This window comes from Siniperca chuatsi, linkage group LG15 (assembly GCF_020085105.1).
Source record: "Siniperca chuatsi isolate FFG_IHB_CAS linkage group LG15, ASM2008510v1, whole genome shotgun sequence".
Classification (NCBI taxonomy): domain Eukaryota; kingdom Metazoa; phylum Chordata; class Actinopteri; order Centrarchiformes; family Sinipercidae; genus Siniperca; species Siniperca chuatsi.
Window position 1 is genome coordinate 24,175,802 of NC_058056.1, and position 19,710 is coordinate 24,195,511.

At 39.3% G+C, this 19,710-nt stretch overlaps 2 protein-coding genes across 9 annotated transcripts in view; both read right to left on the reverse strand.

Moving 5' to 3' along the window:
- loxl3b (lysyl oxidase-like 3b) overlaps positions 1-7,497 on the reverse strand; it is a 31,327-nt gene extending 23,830 nt beyond the window's left edge. Inside the window, exons 1-4 of one of the 6 annotated variants that reach the window (XM_044167528.1) lie at positions 7,086-7,490; positions 3,216-3,318; positions 2,207-2,533; positions 880-1,043 (exon numbers count right to left, since the gene is read on the reverse strand). In XM_044167528.1, the coding sequence (XP_044023463.1) occupies positions 880-1,043; positions 2,207-2,525 (483 nt within the window). In that variant the 5' untranslated portion in view covers positions 2,526-2,533; positions 3,216-3,318; positions 7,086-7,490. Of the gene's footprint in view, positions 1-879; positions 1,044-2,206; positions 2,534-3,215; positions 3,319-7,085 lie in introns of all 6 variants that reach the window. The other 5 variants (XM_044167529.1, XM_044167527.1, XM_044167530.1 and 2 more) reach the window with 5 other exon arrangements.
- A 1,873-nt stretch (positions 7,498-9,370) lies between these two features.
- Positions 9,371-19,252, reverse strand: pank2 (pantothenate kinase 2). 3 transcript variants are annotated; one of them, XM_044167537.1, is made up of 7 exons: positions 18,849-19,252; positions 17,979-18,331; positions 17,059-17,312; positions 14,015-14,158; positions 13,419-13,542; positions 12,297-12,422; positions 9,371-12,193 (listed from the first exon to the last, which is right to left on the reverse strand). In XM_044167537.1, the coding sequence occupies exons 1-7, from the start codon at positions 19,060-19,062 to the stop codon at positions 12,143-12,145; spliced, it is 1,266 nt and encodes a 421-aa protein (XP_044023472.1). In that variant the 5' UTR covers positions 19,063-19,252; the 3' UTR covers positions 9,371-12,142. The 3 variants fall into 3 exon arrangements, with proteins under 3 accessions (XP_044023472.1, XP_044023471.1, XP_044023473.1); XM_044167536.1 differs by having other exon boundaries at positions 13,982-14,158; positions 18,849-19,250; XM_044167538.1 differs by lacking the exons at positions 17,059-17,312; positions 17,979-18,331; positions 18,849-19,252 and adding an exon at positions 14,559-14,663 and having other exon boundaries at positions 13,982-14,158.
- Between the last annotated feature and the right edge of the window lie 458 nt (positions 19,253-19,710).

Genomic DNA, 19,710 nt, shown 5'->3' on the forward strand with positions numbered 1-19,710 from the left:
CAAGACAAAAATGAGCAATTGTGAACAATGCTCACTTTTGTTCCCGACACTCTACATCTGTCTGGTTTGGCCATTATCAGGATGATATCATGTACTGTAGTCTGATCCCAGCACAAGTTTCCTATCTATCGATTTACACCACAATGCAATTTAATGTAATGAGTATCAGTTCTTTGAAATGTTATGCAGACCATCCAGATTGTTTTTATGTGATTTGCTGAGGTTTGGAGCTTCATACATATGAGTTCAATTACATTTAGTGCACAAATGCCAGGAAAATTGCATTAAAATAAATCAACAACAATGTTTACTAATAAAACACAGAACTATTTGAAGAGTGAACTTAACAGTGTCAGTAAGCTGTACTTTCTAGTCTACCAAGGCATGCCACACAGCTGTTTATCTCCATACAAATGGAAAAAACACAGAAGTTAAGATTAAGATTTTAAGATTTTGCTTGTTGTCTTTGGGTGAGTTAATCAACAGGAGAATTTCACATCTGAACCAGTGACTGAGGTCACGACCCTGCTCTTCTCCACAACACCACAAACAATCAGTCAAAGGAAGTGATGCTGATGCTGTTATGGAAGGTATTTCAGGTTTACTGAGAAAGCTCTCCACACAGTACATCACCTCAGGACAATATAATTGGAGAGGTTGCTGCTTTTAACAGGTTCAGACACATGGTATAGAGCAGAGCTAAACAACACCATGTGTGTGGCAGGTGGAGTTGCACTGAGGTGTTGAATGTCTTCCATGTGGGTTAAACCTTATAGTCTATAGGCTATGGAGCAGTAGAGTTTATGGGCTTATAACAGATTCTTAATGAATGCATCATCAAAATTACAAAATCTTATTAAATGTATTTTAGCCACTTACGTCAATAACATTGGAGTCCACAAAGCCAGGAATCCTCTCGTCTTTGCACACAACTCCGGCATCTTCATCATGAGTGCAGTCACTGTTGCCCCAGCCGCGAGACTTGCAGAATTCAATGCTCTTCTCACCTCCGTTACACAGCACGTTGTCCAGCCAGATTTTCCCTGGACAGGCAGCAGACTGTCAGTGTGGCTCCAGCACACTCCCAGGCCTGCGGAAAGTAATCAGTCCAGGCCTGGAAGTGACACTTGGTTGCTTGTAACACTGGCGCTCTGGGAATTTATGGCAGCAAGCTCTCCACAGTTGCACTTATTCTGGACAAGAGGCTGAATAAGAGAATCCGCTAAATGCCTAAAATGTAAATGTAGTCCAATATGTTTAAAATGATTCCTAATAAACATGAGGGTTTCTAATTTTACAAAAATTAAAGTGTGGCTGGAGTGGCTTGGAAGTCAAATCAAACTGTCCTTAAGTTGGTCAAACACTGAAACAAATTTCATTCATATTTTTGTAAAGATTTGTAAAGAATAGTCATGATATAAATTGTAACGAGACTTAAAGTCTACAGCCACACTGGCAGCTCTGTGAGGCTTAGCTAAATGCTAACATCAGCATGCTAATATGCTCACAGTTACAAGGTTAAAATGCTGTTGTTTAGCAGGTATAATGTTTACCATGTTCATCATCTTAGTTTAGTGTGTTAGCATGATAACATTTGCTAACTAGCACTAAAATCAAAGTACAGCTGAGGCTGATGGGAAGGTCATTAGTTTTGCAGGTATTTTGTCATAGCCAAAGTTATTAAAATTCATCGTGAGGGGGACATGGACGCCTGAATTTCTCTTCTCTGATAGTTGTCAAGTTGTCTAAACCACAAATGTCAACCACATGTTGGCACTAGAGGAAAGTCATTAGGATTCATTGTCTGGGAACCATGAATGACTGTACAGTTTTCGTTCCTGTCAATACAGTAGATGTTGAGATATTTCAGTCTGGACCAAAGTGACAAACCGACATTGTCATCCCTAGAGCCACGCTGCTAGCATGGCTAAAAATATTCATAATAATAAACATTGCTCAAATATTTGTTTTAACCTACTTGGATTACAGGGTAGGTCGGGATTGCCACCTACAACTGCCAAAGTTTAGACTGTTTAAATATTATTTTGATACACTAAATTCTGTGATTGGAAACTTATTTCAGAATATCTGAATATCCCTGATGTGTATATATGTCATTCTGAACACCATAAATACTCATATGGCAGAGCACACAGTGTATTAAACAAGAAACTGAATCTCAGGAAGTGGCTGAGGTCATTCCTACCTTGGCCCTTGCCGTATTTGGCGCTGTGGGTCCATCCTGTGGCTGAGACGAAGCCCAGTTGGCGACAGAGCACGTTGGCGTTAGTTATTGAGAAGTCGTCATCACAGATGGTTCCCCACTCTCCCTTGTGGAAAAGCTCTATCCGACCCTCGTTGTGTTTTCGGGGGTATCCAGCCAGTCTAACCTTTAGCCGTTCGGTCTGGGGCTGGGGGGACGGGGATGGTGTGGCTGCGTTTGACGGTGTGGTCTGGGCCAAACAGCAAGGTAACCACAACCCAAACAGAAGGCTGAATGCTAACTGTTGCCTGCATCTTGACATTATTTCAGCTGCACATGAAGAAAAGGAAAATACAATGTCAAGACAAATCTAAGGACACAGGTATAAATAAGAAGACTGTTTCAGGTTTTCTATAAATCTAAATACTGAATATTGGGCCCATTCGAGTAGGTTTTATGAGGTGTCATAATCAGTTTATCAGCTGAGCAACAACCAACCAAGACTGCTTGAGCACCACTTGAATTAAGGAGAAACCAGCTTCTACAGTCAAGTTACAGAGCCCCTAAAGGGACATGGGTAAAAATGTTTCTTCCACAAGTTTGTGGTACACATCAGACAGTATCTATGAGGATGAGAAACTATTTAGGAGCTGACAAAACACCAGTAAGCTTTTTTTTATTACCCAGGATGGCAACAAACTCGGCTATAGTCCTGAGAATACAAAATATAAAATATCATCAAACAACTAAAGATAATAAGTTAAACAATATCACCTTTAAATTAAATATTAAAAAATATTACGTGAACACATATACCATGCACATGGTTTCGTATACAAGATGAACATGATGGGGAAAACAGAATGAAATGAATATGCACTATGAGCATTCAATTTGCTGGCACAGTCCATGTTGTGGTTTCCATAAAACCACAACATGTCGTTTTTACACTTCAGTTTTTGTATGGAATCAACAAACAATATTCGGGGTACTGGTAGGAGAACTTTGTTACCTTCAGACAAAGCCAGGCCAGCTGTTTCCAGTCTTTATGCTAAGCTAAATGGATTGATGTCAGTGTGTAGAGTTGTTTCAAACCATCTGGTCAGTGCTTGACTCTGATGTGGGGTAGAATAACAGGGAACATTTACAAATGTGTAGGCCTCAGTGGCATGAATGTTTATATTTATGAAATTAACAGCTCCACTTGCAAAGTATGTTCATCGATTTCATAGCTTTTCTGTTCAGTTTTTTACAATGCTGGTGTGCTAATGTTCAGTTTTTATTGAGCAGACATCATTATTATTCAAAGAATGTTCCTCTGGGTTAATAGTCATTCATATGTCTTGATACAACAAGCCACCTTTTCCCTACAACATGTTCACTCTGCCTTCTTAAACCTTCCTGTACAGCTTTGGTAGGTACTGAATGCTAACATAGACCTGCTATTGATAACTTGACAGTTACACTCTTAGCTTTTAGCGAGTGGGGGGTTGTTCCTCCAGAGACACAAATACAGTAGTGTGATGTGTTTGTACAGAAACCTCAAACTTAAGGTGCCCTTTCCAAAACATGTCTGAGACTGACTGCATCGTCTGAGTCCAATTTCACAGTGTATGGAAGGACACACACAGGTTCACACTAAGCTTTAGTCAGCAGGGGCTTTTAAAGGCATAGTCACTATGTCTGAACTGAAGCCATGTGGTGGCAAATTTTTGTGCAGATATTCTGTATCTTAGAGCTTTTTTAAAGATTATTTTTCTGCCTTTATCATATTGTTGATAGTAGAGACAGGAACAAACACAGGGAGAATGAGCAGCATAATATACAAACATACCCAGAAAAAATAAACCAGGCATGCCACAGTTACACACTATGTATCTTAGGCCACTGTCCCTCCAAGATACACATAGGACACAAAAACTCTCAACGCAAACAAACTCAGCTTAAAGGAATAAGCCAACATTTTGGGAACTATACTTGTTTGCTTACTTACTGGGAGTCAGATGAGAATTTAGCATTTGAAGCAGTTCAGCATATTTGATGAAGCTGACGTTCTTGCATGATTCTTGCAATGTTTGGATTGTATCCACATGGTTGAAATGCGCTTATTGTAAGTCGCTTTGGATAAAAGCGTCAGCTAAATACATGTAATGTGATGTAAAGAATATGCCCTGCTACCAGTGTTTGTGCTAAGCTAGGCTAAATACATCCTGTCTCTACTAAACACACACATTTAAAACTGATACACAGTAGATCTAACTCCTGATAAGAGAGCAAAAAGGTGTAAAAGGAGTATTCTGCTGATAGATTTTTTTTTTCATGTTCAGCCTCTAGAAGGGAAAAATCTACCTGGAAACTCACAAAAAAACACAAATGCATCAAATACATTCCACGATGATGGGTGACTTGAAGGCCCACTTTTTTTTTTTGGTGGTATATTATTTTCTTGTTCCTTTACATAACTGGCCAAACTAGACACAGCGACATAACTAGGTATTTCCAGCTGCTACAATAGATTCTGGTTTGGTGTTTGTCCCTCAAAAAGCAGCGGCTGCATTCACACAAATGTTCAACAATCACAGAGGAAGAACTGTGTTGCAATATAGGCAGTGAGGATGTTTTTTTCCACCAACTGTAGCAGCAAATAGATGAGGATGCAAAGAACTACAACTACTTTATCCCCATTTTGACTGGAAGCAACAAGTGCACGTCACGTCTGGGAAATGTGCTCAATCACTAAGTGAAGGTTGTAACAGTTTAGCCAAATTATGTGGAGCTATGCTGATATTTTTACCCCGACTGCTGTAAACATCCATTACAGTTTACAGACCAACTTCCTGCTTCTGACCTACCGTAATTACTGTATCTTTGCATACACACAGTTTTACTTTGCAATGAGGGATTATTACCAACATTTCAGGTACGTTCACGTTCCATTGCACCTCCAAATATAGTATATAATATATGGTTTTAATAATCTGGCTAAACTGTTTATAACCTGTCTGATTATCTGACCTCTCATGTGTCTAGCCACCGTTGGATTCAGTTGCCATGTTGCCAGATCTTAGCAATTACTTTGGTAAGTACAAGGTTATCGTAACTAATAGAGACGATGGGCAAAACTACGTAAATAAGATGAATTAACTGGAATTATCCTGTAAGGGAGACTGACCCACTGCAACCATTCAGTGGAAAGGGAGCCTCAGATAGCTTAGGCCTTTAAAGAATGAATTAACAGAAATACTGAGTGGACCATTAATTAAAAAAAAGAAATATATTACGTACAGAATATAAAAGATTATTTCATGATCAAATTGTCGATTTTGTAGCTTTTGTTACAAGGAACCGCCATCACATCAGGCGACACAAGCTGGAAAGTATTTGATTTTAATAAAAAGGCCAGCTCTTGTGTATCAGTCCAACTCTAATTAAAACCAACAGTCTGTCTCTCTCTCACACACACACACTCACACACACATTGAACTGTTTCTCTTCCTCGCTCGCCCCTCACTGAAGCAGGAAATCTCCATACCAATGTGCTCATGGATCAGGTCTTGTGAAAGGCTCAAATCAACCAGTGCTCCGGATCAGCGCTTCTTATCCTGAGACACTGCATGCACACATTCCCACCAAAACACACTCTGAATGTTTGCTACCAGAGGTCTGCACCTTGTTGTGCTTTTATAGACTGAAACAAACTGGGAGTGCTGTAGCATGTTGTTGACCTCAGAGGAACTTTGTGAAACTTTATACCTAAACCAGTCAACATGAGCATGAGCCACATCACAGGGAGTAGATGGGTGATTGAAGAAACTGCATCTTAGATGAACACTGAGGGATAAAGATAGGTTTCAGATATAGAAGCAAATATATAGAAGATCAGGAAAAAAGAAAACTGCTAAATGTGGAAAGACATGGTGGTCAAACATTTCCTAGAAATTCTGAGAAAGTGCAATTAGGAATTGTTGGCTTTCTGATCCACGTAACTGTTTTGTCAGAAGAGTCCAGATGCAAACCGTAACACAGGGATGTAATCTTTTCCAAACTCAAGAGAGAAATTTAAAAGCTATTAATAAGAACAACTTTTGGGTTGCCATGTTGTCCTTTTGTCTGCTGTTTATTCTCTTCCAGCATGATACTTGCTTTGTCTTTTTAGCTCTGCAGAGAACCAAACCCCCCTCACCAAATGATCATTTCACCACTTATCTTCTGGAAAACCACCACAGAGCAGTTTCTAAACATTTATAACTGCAGGCTTGACGGCTCATTAGAAAGTGAGAAACCCATGAGGATTTATTAATGCATAATGAACTTTGATTACCAAATAGAAGACACAAAGGATTTTACTTGATCTATGAAGCATTAATAAATAATTCATTATCCATTCATAAATAACTTATTTACCCTTAATGAGTGTGTCTTATTAGAAAGTGGTAGCAATTTCACAAATGTAAGTACAAGTAAGTCAGTATTTGGCTTTGGGACCATATTTTGTTTCCTGTTGCAGCATTCCTAACTTTTTTTTTCATCTCAAATATTCAGCATCCTAAAAGTGAAAGTTTGTTTTGGTGAACAAATATACTGCTGCAGAGGGGGCTTGATTTTGCATGAGGCGACTTTATAGCACAATGCTGCCTCACAGTTATCAAAGCAGTACTGAAATACAATATATTATGTGTATTTAATACCCTGACTATGAATTGCATAAAAATGTATTAAATGTTGCTTGTTACTTTCTTCTTACAGATTAGGGCGTTTTACTGTCTACAGCACAATCACTTTTTGCACAGTTTTGCAGCTAAATCACGATTCCACTCTGCATTTCTCTTCATTTCGGTCTATTAAAAACTCAATCTATTAACAATTCTGCCTTTCTTCTTACCTTTTGTTTCCAGTATGAGGAGGTTATAGCGGTTCCAGTGGAGAGGGGGGTGCCGGGTCTTAAATTGTTGTGATCCAGAGGTTCATAAACTGAACCACCAAAGACAAAAGAATAATAAATATCCCAGTACTTGTGCTAATTCATCTCCTCCGTAAGACACGGGTCCAATTTGCGGGGCAGTGGTCCACCTAGCAGCCAATTACTCCTTGCGGCGTTATTGTCTGTAACTTGCCAGCTGTGCAGCCCTCACTGAGGAAGAGGAGGAGGAAGGCTGCGAGACTGAAGTGGGCTGGATTTATTCCCTGGAAAGACACTAACTCTTTCATGCATGGTTCTGTAACAGGCTGTCCTCTCTTGCATAACGTCAAAAAACGTGAATTTCACTTGTTTCACACGCAGGCTACGTGCCTGACGAAGCGCAACGTGTCCGCAGATTTACAACCGGAAAATAGTTTCTTGTAAAAAAAAAAAAAAAAAACGCCGACTGGAAAGCCAGTAAAATATCCTTACACTGACCTACAGATTATGTAGGACGCTAAGGTGACTTTACACTAAATTGGTATCTTTATGTCCCATGATCAATATATAGAGAAGTAGGCCAGCAGGAATATCCTACAATATAATGCAACCCGCAAATTTGCCCTCAAAAAGCTACAGTTTGCCCTTTCAGTGAACCTTTGACTTTTTTGGGAAATAACATTATGCTTATTCACTTTCTTGATCCACTGGAAGCAACACATTGCACAACACCACCTGTGCAACTTCTGATCGCATGAAAGGGCTTGCAAGCTAGCAAGTAGCTTGCTCATTAGCAAACCCTGTGTAAATAAATCTGGCAACCTGGCTGCACTTCAATTTCTCCCACAATTTACATGAAGTTGTGCCAAGCTTCTTTTTGTTTGTATCTGTAATCATGGATGCCTGGTAAAATCCTGACAAACCACTTTTTCTTTGTTGGTTTTTTTGGCAAATCACAGCAGAGTTTCCAGGCCAATTCCGTCCTCATTTGCATAAAGTAAAAAAGAAATTCAACTTTATGTAAATAAATTTTTGTTCACGTTGCTTGTCAGTCCTGTGCATGGATGTATTATTATTATTAGTATCTAATAATACATCCATGGTCCTGCCTTGCCTGGAATCCCACAATGTCTTGCAAAGCAATTTGCTCATGTCACATAAAAAAAGGAAAGCAAACTTCCCTTCGCCTTCGGTTGGTCTGTACCATTGGATGAGATAATACATACCACTGTCATGGTAAACATAAAGCTACAGCCAGCAGCCACTTCGCTTAGTGTCTCAAAGTCTCTGGTCCAGGTGTCCTCTGGTCCTGGTCCATGCTGAGGGCATGACTGTACAGTTGTGACATCACAACTTTACGGAAGTCCTGACTGCTCCTTTAAAAGCAGGGTTTCTGAATAGGTGTGTAGCTTTGTGCGGGATTTCCTCGGGACTGAGCGTTTTGATACTTTCACTGTATTTATATAGCACCCAGACCTGCTTCATAATACATTTTTAATAAACCCATTGAAATCCCACTTTCTACAATATGGGAACTTTAATGTAACACTAAGCAATAGTTAGTTTGCCCCACTTGTTTCATCGAAGTCACAAATAATGGTAAAATGAAAAGTGAGTTAAATCGTACTTACAACCGAATGCAAAGCCACTGATTTAAAAGTACACCAATAGGACAACACAGCAGTCAGTAAAGTTACTCGGCAAAAAAACAACAAAAAAAGGCGGTCAGTAGCTACTAAGTAAACCAATGATCTACGTGCCCCCCCCGCGCAGATGCAATCAGACTCTAATGCTGTCATGTCTGCATGGTGAACATAAAGCTACAGCCAGCAGACAGTTAGCTTAGTTTAGCATAAAGTCTGGAAACAGGGAAACACCGCCAGCCTGGCTCCTTCCAAAGGTAACAAAACCCGCCTACCAGCACCTCTAAAGCTCAGTAATTACCACGTTATATAACAAAAACTGAAGTTTAAAAGAAAATTCGCTTAAAGAGAACGTGCTGGAATATTTCTTGGTGGAGTCTCCGCTGGTTGCCTGGCAACTGGACGAGGTAACGGTTAACATACTTCCGGCCGGGAAAAAAAACGTAGTTTCCAGTCTTATTGCTAAGCTAAATTAGCCTGCTGCCGGTGGTAGCTTCACATTTAGTTTCCAACCGACCAGCGGTATCAATCTTCTTATCTGACTCTTAGCAAGAAAGCGAATAAACGTATTTCCCCAAATGTCACATTTCTCCTTTTAAAGTTCTCCAATAAAAACGCCACATGTAGTCACAAAGATATGAAAAGTTTGTATTTTAAACAATGCAGTAAGAAATTTGGAATCACAAAAAAAAAGTAACAATGTTGTTTCCTTCTACATTGCAAAGAAAACTGCGGGAAACCTTGACAATTACAAGTAAGTGTGTCTCATTTTAAATCACATTGCTCAACACATTATTGTATTCTATACAAAAACAAGACAGGCACTTAATTTTAAGGTCCAGTGTGTAACATTTAGAAGTAGCTACTGGCAGAAATGGAATATAATATTTATAAGTATGTTTTCATTAGTGTATAATCGCCTGAAAATAAGAATTGTTGTTTTTTCATTGCCTCGGAATAAGCCATTTTTAATCTACATAGGGAGCGGGTCCCCTTACACAAAGATCGCCATGGCGTACCGCCATATTTCTACAGTAGCCCAGAACAGACAAACCAACCACTGGCTCTACATAGCGGCCTTCCGCATTTCTCGCGGCCACCGTAGTTTCTCATATACTCTTGAAATGGTAGGGTGAGGTGAGCAGTATTCAAATGTTTGCAATCTGCAATTTCACCGCTAGATGCCACTAAATCCTACACACTGGACCTTTAAAATCAACTTACTGTATATTCAACTTGCAGATACATCATTTCTAGTAACAGCTGAAAAACTCACATCTCTTAATTAGGTAGTTTATAAGTCATTATGGTCCCTGTAATCCACCTGGACCAATAACTGAACAAACAGATTACAGTAAAATGGGCAGATAAAGCATTAAATGAAATGATGGGACAAATAACTCACACACACACCAGTCATCAGAAGTTCTACTTTGCTAAACTCCTCTTAAAAAACAAGCCTCAGGAAGACTGACCAAGATGTACAAAACATTAATATTTTATTAAGTACATACTGAACATGCTCAACAAGACATAAATGGTTTGGGGTCACAGGACCTAAAACCTCCATTGGAGGGATGCATCAAGTTTCTGCATTAAAATTTTTTTTTTTCTTAAATCTGGCCAAAGTTCAGGGATATAATGCCGTAATTACCTCTATTTTGCGTTTTCACATTTATCGATATCAATCGTTTCACTTGCTCGGATTTCTCTCCACAAGAAAAGGAATGCAGTGGCTCAAGGGCACTTCAGCAGGGCAGCGGTTTGGGGCCAGAAAGGGATTTAAATTTATCACTCATATAGTAACCCACTAACCCCCCACACGGATTGTCCAGATTTCCTGACACCAGCACTGTTGCAAAAACAAACAAACAAAAAAATAACTGCTTGCAGTAAACAATTGGATTCATAAACTTTACAAACATTGAGATCTTAGTTGGGAAAAGTACTGTAACAGGGCAATATTTGCCCTTTACAGACGCATAAACAATCTACAAATGATACACAGTCTATAACGGTAACAGTTAATGTCTCCATTAAAGAATAAGTCTGATGAAATGGTGACCTTGTATGCATTTTTATCAATTATGGTGTCAATTAAGAGAGACTGAAATGTAAGTTTAAATGTGAGTCAACATACAATGAAGGAAACCTGCTCGTTTTTTGCAGCAACTGTTTAAAAATCATTGACCATTCACACCTTCATTTCAAGTCCAATTGGTGACAATGAGTAAATGCTCACAGATAATAAAAACACTAATAATAAGTGGTTGTAAATGATTCTCAGTGTTTTGTTTCAGCTTACTACGAGTACCAGATGGATGGGAGTACTATCACGACAATATATCTTGCCTGACAAAACGGTCAGGCATGTTACAGTACACGAAAATCAGCAGCTGAATCAGTTAGTGAGTACTTTTAATTCAATCATCTCAACTCTCAAGACATCATCCAAGACTTTTATAAGATCAACGAGTGTTGTTTGGTTTCCAATATGTTGTTATTTTTAACTACAGGTATGTGGAGCTGAAAGGATTAGTCAATTAGTAGACAGAAAATTAATCTGCAACATAATAAATCGCAAAAATGTCACAATTTCCCGTTTACAGCTTCCCAAATATGAAGATTTCTTCCACAATAGTAAAACTTAATATCTTTGGGTTTAGAATTGTTGTTCGGACAAAACAAGCATTTTAAAGAAGTCAACTTTGGCTCTGGAAACGTATGTCGGGCATTTTTAACTATTTTCTAGACCTAACAATTCATCAACAATATGTTTGCCAAATACATAACGATGAATGATGCTTTTCTATTAAAAATCTTTCCTGTGATTATCTTTATGTTCTAACACCCATAATATTAACTCATACACTACAGTCTAATTAAACAAACTCCCATCCACCTGGTACCTAAGTAGGGTAAAAAAACCATAAAAGTACTTGCAAATATTTGGCCCAGGACCTGATGCCCACAGTGCAGTCCACAAGACAAGACTATGTGATGACTTTTTAAGCTACATTATTTCAGGCAACCTTGGTGAATTTCCTTGAGATGTTTCAGACCAAACCTGGTTTCTGCAAAGTTCTGCAAACAATGACTTTGACAACTTTGCTGCTTTGGTCAGGGGAGGACAAAGACTTCCATGCACTGACCACAACAGCAGATGTTCATCAACATTTAGACGCCACTTTCACCATTTTACAAACCAGCTTGATATCTGAGAACATAATAGGACCTCCACATGTTTGACAGTTTGCTTGCCACAACCAAAATGTATGAGTAACTGGCTCGTGGCTGGCGTAACAGCCCACTGTGGAATTAATTCTGAAAAGTCTAAAGTGCTAATGGTCTTTGCAGCAGACTGACAAGTACTTCTTTGGATGTAGTTCGGACGGATTAGGATGGATGCAGAAGCTCTAACAGGGCTCCAACCGCTCCAAAGTAACCCTAAAAAAAACAGAAAAAACTTTGAGTTAGAAATCATTGAGCCCATCAAAGCACGAAACTACATTTTTGGTGTCTGAGGTCAATAAGGGGTTGATTTATTTACCTCATGCTGTAGGAAGAGTGCCTTGAGCTGTCCTTTAGACCAGTAGTCCATGGCGTAGGCCAACAGCTTCATGGAGAGGGTGTTCACTCTTAGGAAGTTGCCCACAAACACCACTCTCTCTATGTTCTTAGTAATGAAAGGTATTAGGGTAAACAGGTAAGATTATTATCTCAAAACAGTAAAAACACAAATTACAAATATTATCCATGTGAGGCAGTTAAACAGAAACTTTCAGCTAAGCAATCTCATTGCTCTCATATAATTATTACTTATTACTGTTTCTATAAAAGAAACAACTCACTAATAAATCATATTGACATACAACTGTTCTGCCTATATTATTTAATGTATTTCTCTCCAACATGCGTACATTTTTAACACTGTAACCAAGTATTTTGGTCAACATTTATTGTTTTTAAACTTCAAAACTATAAATAAATACATTTATTTGACTACTGCTGCTAAATTAAAAAACACATCACATTATTGCTGGCTTTTTAGATTTTTTCTTGGGTCTTTAACTGGTTTTTGAGTTGGACACACCCCGCCCTGGGCTGTGAAAGACATGAGGATAATGCAGCTTACCTCCTCTACGCCTTCATAGCCCTGTACAATGCTGCTTGATCAAGATGCCACAAGGCAGCACCGTAAAGAGGCTGAACGCAAAGAGGAAACGGCCTGCAGGGACGCCAGAGGGAAAGGGATTTTTCCCCAGACAGGTTAATCTAAAGTAAGTCTTTTAAAATGTCTTTTATAAGAACCGTGCTGTCCCCATACCAAAATTCTGACTCTGATACAAACAAGAAATCATCCTTATGTCACCACACTTTTCTGTGTAGTAGCAACGTTTGCACAAAGATATTTGATGTCTGTTGGACGTCCCATCCTCATTAGTCTAAGTGTCTCTGATTCAGTTTAAGATTTTGACAACTGTTTCGATGCTTTGTTGACTGCTGAAATCCACTGCTAATTGATAAATACATGATCAAAATTCATAAATATTTCCTCACCCTTGTATCTTGACATCCATCCATCTTGGACTCTTTTTGCCAGTAAAACACAGATGTCAAGAAAATACTCTCCAGCAACTACAATGAATTTTACCATCCCCCCGTTACTAACCTCATTGAGTGCACACATCCTGGTGATGGAGCCGATGTTATTGGTGATGGTGACCAGTGTTGCCCTGGCCAGGTCCTCTTTGGACACCGACTCCCTCTTCTCTTTGGACATCATGTTGCCAAAACTATCAAATCAAAACACAAGCCATATCAGATGAACAAACACTTCAGAAGTCTGTTAAAATTCAGCAATGTTATGCATCAAACCGCCAATCCCAAAAGCATGATTCAGACCAAAAATAAATAAATAAATAAATCATATATTATATATATATATATATATATATATATATGGAAGCTACGCTTGTTGAAAATGGCCGATAGATTTTGGTATTCACTCGATATTCTATCTGTGGATGAAAACGTCTTGCTCCTAGTGCTTCAAATTGAAATCACGGCTTCTTCTTTTCACCCTGGGATAGGAAACGGTAAATTTAGCACTGTCCTGGTTTCCCGTTTCATTAAAGCTGTGACTGCGTTTATGCTGGAATCCACCAAAAACAGGCTTGTGGCCTACAGTAAAAAAAAATAAATAAATAAAAAAAATGCTGCTGTAAACCGCACCTTGAGGCTACAGCCCAGCCTGGCAGCCCAAACCTCTCATAGTCTCCTCCATAGATGTCCCGAACCAGCTTGTCCACTCGGGTGCTCTCCCCTTGAGAAGCCATTTCCAGAGCTTCCTCGAATGTAGAGCAACCAGTCAGCAGGCAACACAGGCCCAGGAAGGTCCCACCACCGAGGCTGTAAACACACACAGATTAACAGGGTGATGATACATAAACCATTAATATTCTAGAAATGTAAAATACATGGATTAAAAGCTTCCTGCTTCACTGGGTAGGGAGAAATGTCTCTGCCAAAAGTAAGACTGACCACTTAAAATAACGGTTATGTATATTATACAGACTCCCAGTTCAAATACACTCGAGTTGTTTCTTTTTCAGCACAAAGGGCCATTATGTCAAATAAGAACTAAGCATTCATGAGTCTCTTTCAAGGCCACCAGACAGAGAAACCACACATGAACAGACCAACAAACCAGTGGAGAGAGTAGGAGGAGGGAAAACTGTCAGTTAACATATTTCAAACTTTAAACTAAACCCAAATCAAATTAACAAAAAAACATTTTGCTTCAACTCACAAGCAAACAGTTGGTAAAGGAAGTGGTTTGGTAGCCCCCAGCTAAAACAAATGCTGCTACTTTTCACACCAAGGCACTAGGGAGACACAGAGGGCAGACGTCACCAAACAGGCCACCCACTTGACTGGAGTAGACCCTCCTGCAAATCCCTGCATCACTTTAACCCGTATCCGCCTGTGTATGGTTCGCTAGTGACATATGTTTTCTGTTTATCTGCTGACATTTGTGACCAGTGACACGCAAAGCAAACCAAGATATCTTTTAATGTGTAATGCTGCACTCGACAAATAAAGTTTTCTAGGTTTTCTTTGCTCATACTTATTCTAAGATTGTAGATTATCTGACATCCAAACTGCAACTTTAATCTTTCATCAGTGTCAGATAAAGTCCCGACTCATCATGAACATAAATTAAATACTCAAAGAAATCTAATGGGGCATTTTTATACTTTGTCTTATGTATTGACTGCTTTGTGAAAAATGTTTTGGACAGACACTTTTCTTTACACATTACCAAGTAGCAACATGGGTAAAAACATGTAATTTGTCAGACAGCACTTTCCTGTGTTCTACCAGCAATTAATTTCTTCATATAAAGTACATAGCTCTCACAGGCATGTTTGATTTTTATAGTCAGAGCAGAGGTCTGAGTCTGTGACAGTGATGATGTCGGGATCAAAACTGGGCTATCCCTAGATCAATAATACTGATTATTACATGGTTGGATTTTAAACCAAGGAAAAGGAAAACAGGCAAGCATCCATATGAACAATAAGCAGGTTATATATACACAGACAAAAAATGACAGCTGGACAGACAAAGACCTTGACATTACCGTTTTCTCGATAAATCTATTAATCGTTGGTCTATAAAACAGTGAGAAATGCCTCTCACAACTTTCTACACCTCAAGGCGATGTCATCAAATGTCTTCTTTTGCTCCGACAACAGTCAAAAACTCAAAGATATTCAATTTAATATAATGTAACACATCAGGCTCAACACTAACTATTAAAAGTTAGGCATCAGCTTTTGGTTGCTGAAACTGAAAATATGGTTGCCATTTTTAGTCACCTTATAGTTTGAGTAATTAAGATACTATGCAGTTATACGTCAGCTTGATAATGAAAATGTGACATAAATGTTTAAAAGCTTTATTAAAGTAACTAAAGTTTATGTTTCATTTGATACTTTACTGAATTTGAATCTTTAGTGTTATCAGTTAACGTGTCCATCCTCAATTCCTGGTATACAAAATACCAGCATTCGTTTGTGATGTTGACGGGTTAGTTAAACTTTTCACCCCACAGTTAGACAACTTCATTTGCTTGGCCGTTGTCTCTAAAACAGATACCTGTACGTGCACACGAGTAAATGTACCAACGCACGTGCAGCGTTGTCTGGTTCCGGTTCCAACTAACAGCAATATTTAAATATCACGAGTGCGACAAATATTAAAAAAAGATTTATTTTGGGGTGCACGTTTTGCTGTCCCTATTTTTCATATGTTAAGAAGTAGGGGTGTCACGACTCTCCAAATCTATGATTCGATTTGACTTTTGATTTCAAGGTCACGATTCATTTTGATTTACGAATAAAACTTTTTTTTCCAGCACTGACGGCTGTGCCATTGTTAGACTATCCTCTGTGTCAGTACAAAAGTTCTCTGCTCAGTTGAGACTTTCTTGGTTTCCACAATTTCTCAGCAGAATTGGAGTTCCGAGAATTTAGACAGAGTGAAACCTCTCTTCAGAGTTGCAGCTTTGTAATTTGGCCCAGAAAGTCAGACGTTACTTCCTGTAGTCCCGGGAATGGACGGCCCGGACGATGAACGGATGGTTAGTGGGTAAATGGCGTGGTGGGTGAAGAGAAGATGGATCTGGACTAACAGGCAGCCTAACAAATGGCAGACTTTTTGATGCGCTGCCAAGCACTGGCAGGCTTGCGACGGACACTCTCAGACAGTCTGACCACTTCCCTGTGTGTCTCGAAAAGTGCTGTGTCTCATTGAAGTGTTGTTATTTTTTCTTTGGATGCGTGCAAGTAGGTGTGGGTAGAGAGAAAAAACGAATACTGGGAGAATCGCTGATTCTGCTTTTGAAGCTTGAAATCTAAAAGGCCAAGAATCTGTTACTGTCAAAAACCAGCCAATTCACCCATTTGAAGCTCGAACCATCAAATGTTTGACTGTGTAATTCATTTTTCAAGCAAAAATACCAATTACCTAAATAGTTGCAAATTGTTGATTTTATGTCAATCGACTAATCAATTCATTGACTAATCGTTGCAGCTCTAGTCAAGTTAATAACCATTTGCATTAAAATCTGTGCTTAATGGATAGTCCTAGGTTTTATCATACATAAGTAGACAATTTATGAAATATGGGCCTATTACATTATGAACAAGAACTAATACAACTATCCGCGTGTCTTTCACAGAAATAATAAAAGTCCACTAGCCAACATAGCCAGTGCACAGTAAATCTCCACCACTGATAATTACCTGGTCCCTGTAACTCGTTTGTAGTTGCTCTCAGAGTAGACGGCCAGGATGCTGACCCCAGACCCTATGTTGACCAGCAGCAGAGGATAGGGGTTCTCCAGTGTGTAGGGCCGCTGGATGCAGTGATCTGGGTCGGTGGGGTTTTCAAAGTAGTAGCACTCTGAGGGTCCGCTGGACACCACCGAGTCGATGTACAACACCCCCCGAATCAAACAGTCCAGCTCATCCAGCTTGTGAAGCTGCAGGTCTGCCATCTTTTTTTTTTTGAGGTGAGAAAAAGAGAACATGGATTACATCACTGAGGGGATATGGTCAGGAGGACACACAGACAGGAAACTGAGGGAGGAGGGAAAGCAGGGAGGCAAGAAAACAGGAACCTTCATTACAAATTGAATGCGTCGCACCAAAAACAAGAAGAAAAACCATCACATGATTAAAATCTACAACTAACACAAAAATCACAGCCTAAATTAGCAGGTAATTGTGCATTTATACATCCCAGTTTGATTAAAAATACAGCATTTGAAGTGACATTTAGAGCAACAATCATGATTCATCTCATTGTCGTCACTGTTTAATTTGCTCAAATTAATTAACCAATGCTTTATCGTGGTCCAGAAGGTAAAAAGTGATGTTATATGTATAATGTATCAGAAAATGAATTTGCCTTGATGTCTTGCAAATATGGACATTTACAATTAGACAGCTAATAAAAAGCCATTTTTGTCCTGGTATTCACTGGTGGTATTGCTACATCTTTAAACGTGGATTTCAGGTGCTCTCCATCACTGGCTGTTCCCCATCATATGCTATGAATATGTTATGACTTCACAATTATCTTTCTCTCTCCTCTTTCCTTCCTGTCCATCTTCACTGCCCAGCCTGTAAAAGCAAACAAAAGACAACAACTGCAGACCCACCATGCGGAAATCAGACTCAAACTTGTATGCCCCCCCTCCTGTGGCGCAGAGGGTGGTGTGGAGGCTGGAGAAGTGCTTGTTGCGAGCCATCTGCAGGAAGGCCGGCAGGTCATGCGTGGGGAAGCGGATGAAGTGCAGGTTGCCTGTCCTGCCGCACAGCGTCAGGTCCTGCAGCTCCAGGTGCACGTCCCTGATGCCCGTTTTACTATAGGCAGTGTTGGAGGTAAGGTAGCGCCGGATGCTCTTCAGGTTCTCCACCTCTTCCTGCTCCTCCTCTGCTGTGATGTCTTTGGGCTCAAAGTACACCAGCTTCACCAGAGTGCCTCCAATGTCCATCCCAAACCAGGGAAATGCTGCATTATGTGAGATAATATATGCAAAAAAAATGTTTACTAACCAACATTTTGTAAAAAAAAAAACCAAAAAAAAAACATTACGTTGAATGATATTAAACACATATCTTTAATATTTAAATGCTTAGTGACAATAGGGACAAATAGAGCTGATGTCTCACTGTTGGTCGACATAATACCAAGCAGCTTCATCCAGAGGCAAGAGTACAGTGTGTACCGCGAACGCCATCTTGTTGCAAAATAGATCCTGGCTATTTACTGCCACTACAGCTCACCGATATTACATTGTAATACCAACGCTAAAATTATTTTGTCAGTTTTTGCAGCATCCCAGCACATTATACAACAATTTACAATTAATTTGGCGGAATTTATGCGGCCAATTACAGGATTTTCTTTCCAAATCTGTATGATCAATGAGTGTCTTTTGTGGGGTACGCCTTAGATTTTTGTATCCATGCAACGGTACCTTTCCCAGTAAATACACTAAACACACGATAGCAATGTTAACACCTACGCGGCCTTGTTTTCTTCACCGAGTCGATCCGATGCCTCGCAGTCGCGTTGGACGTCCGCCGGTCGGATGTGGCTCTTCCTGCGGACGCGGCTGACTCATTGTTGGGCTCATTGCTGAAACAACCGGGCATCTCCTTGTTGGACCGCGGGTGCTTCGTGGGCGTTTCGTCTTCGTCGATACTTTCATCGTCGCGTTGATGGCCATTGAACGCCATTGAAATAACTAAGTAACTACATATAAGCTATAGTTTATGTTAAATTAAACCATTGCACGTCAATGATTTATGTGGACAATGACGTCCAACGGTCTATAGGCTAGCTAATTAGCTAGCTAAGTAGCTGTGTCGTTACAAACGGCCGGAGTGCATGTCCTTTTTATGTTCGCTGTCAAGACTGAGGTGGGCGGGGTCAGTAGGTGATTGAAGGACGCCAGAACCAATCAGAATGCGAATCCTTCAGCCAGGACAGTTTATAAAACGAGGCTGATGTCATTGTTATATTTTGAGTTTTTGGTCACATTTAAAAACCATGATGTATGTATAAATAGCAAAGGTACAAAATCTTATATGATATAGCTACAGTCAACATACATCCCACCAACACTGCTATAATTATTACACAATAACATTATGGGAGAAGCTGGATGATTATTTTGCTCATCAATCAAATTATGCAAATAAGCTAAGAGATAAGAATGTTATTTTGCATTATGAAAACAAGAACCAAAAAATACAATAAGTTGTAAACTTATTAATTTTATTTGGTAAATTAAATCCAAGCTTTCTAAATCTCTCCCATCTTTAAAATTATTTATTATATAATTTATAAATTACACTGATTCACTGTTAAGGTTATTAATAAAA

Coding starts and splice junctions, on each gene's coding strand:
- pank2 (XM_044167536.1), bottom strand. CDS start 19,062: ATGGCGTTCAATGGCCATCAACGCGACGATGAAAGTATCGACGAAGAC. Junction 18,332..18,848: donor GGTGAAGAAAACAAGGCCGC/GTAGGTGTTAAC, acceptor CACATAATGCAG/CATTTCCCTGGTTTGGGATG. Junction 12,423..13,418: donor GGATGTGTGCACTCAATGAG/GTTAGTAACGGG, acceptor TTCATTACTAAG/AACATAGAGAGAGTGGTGTT.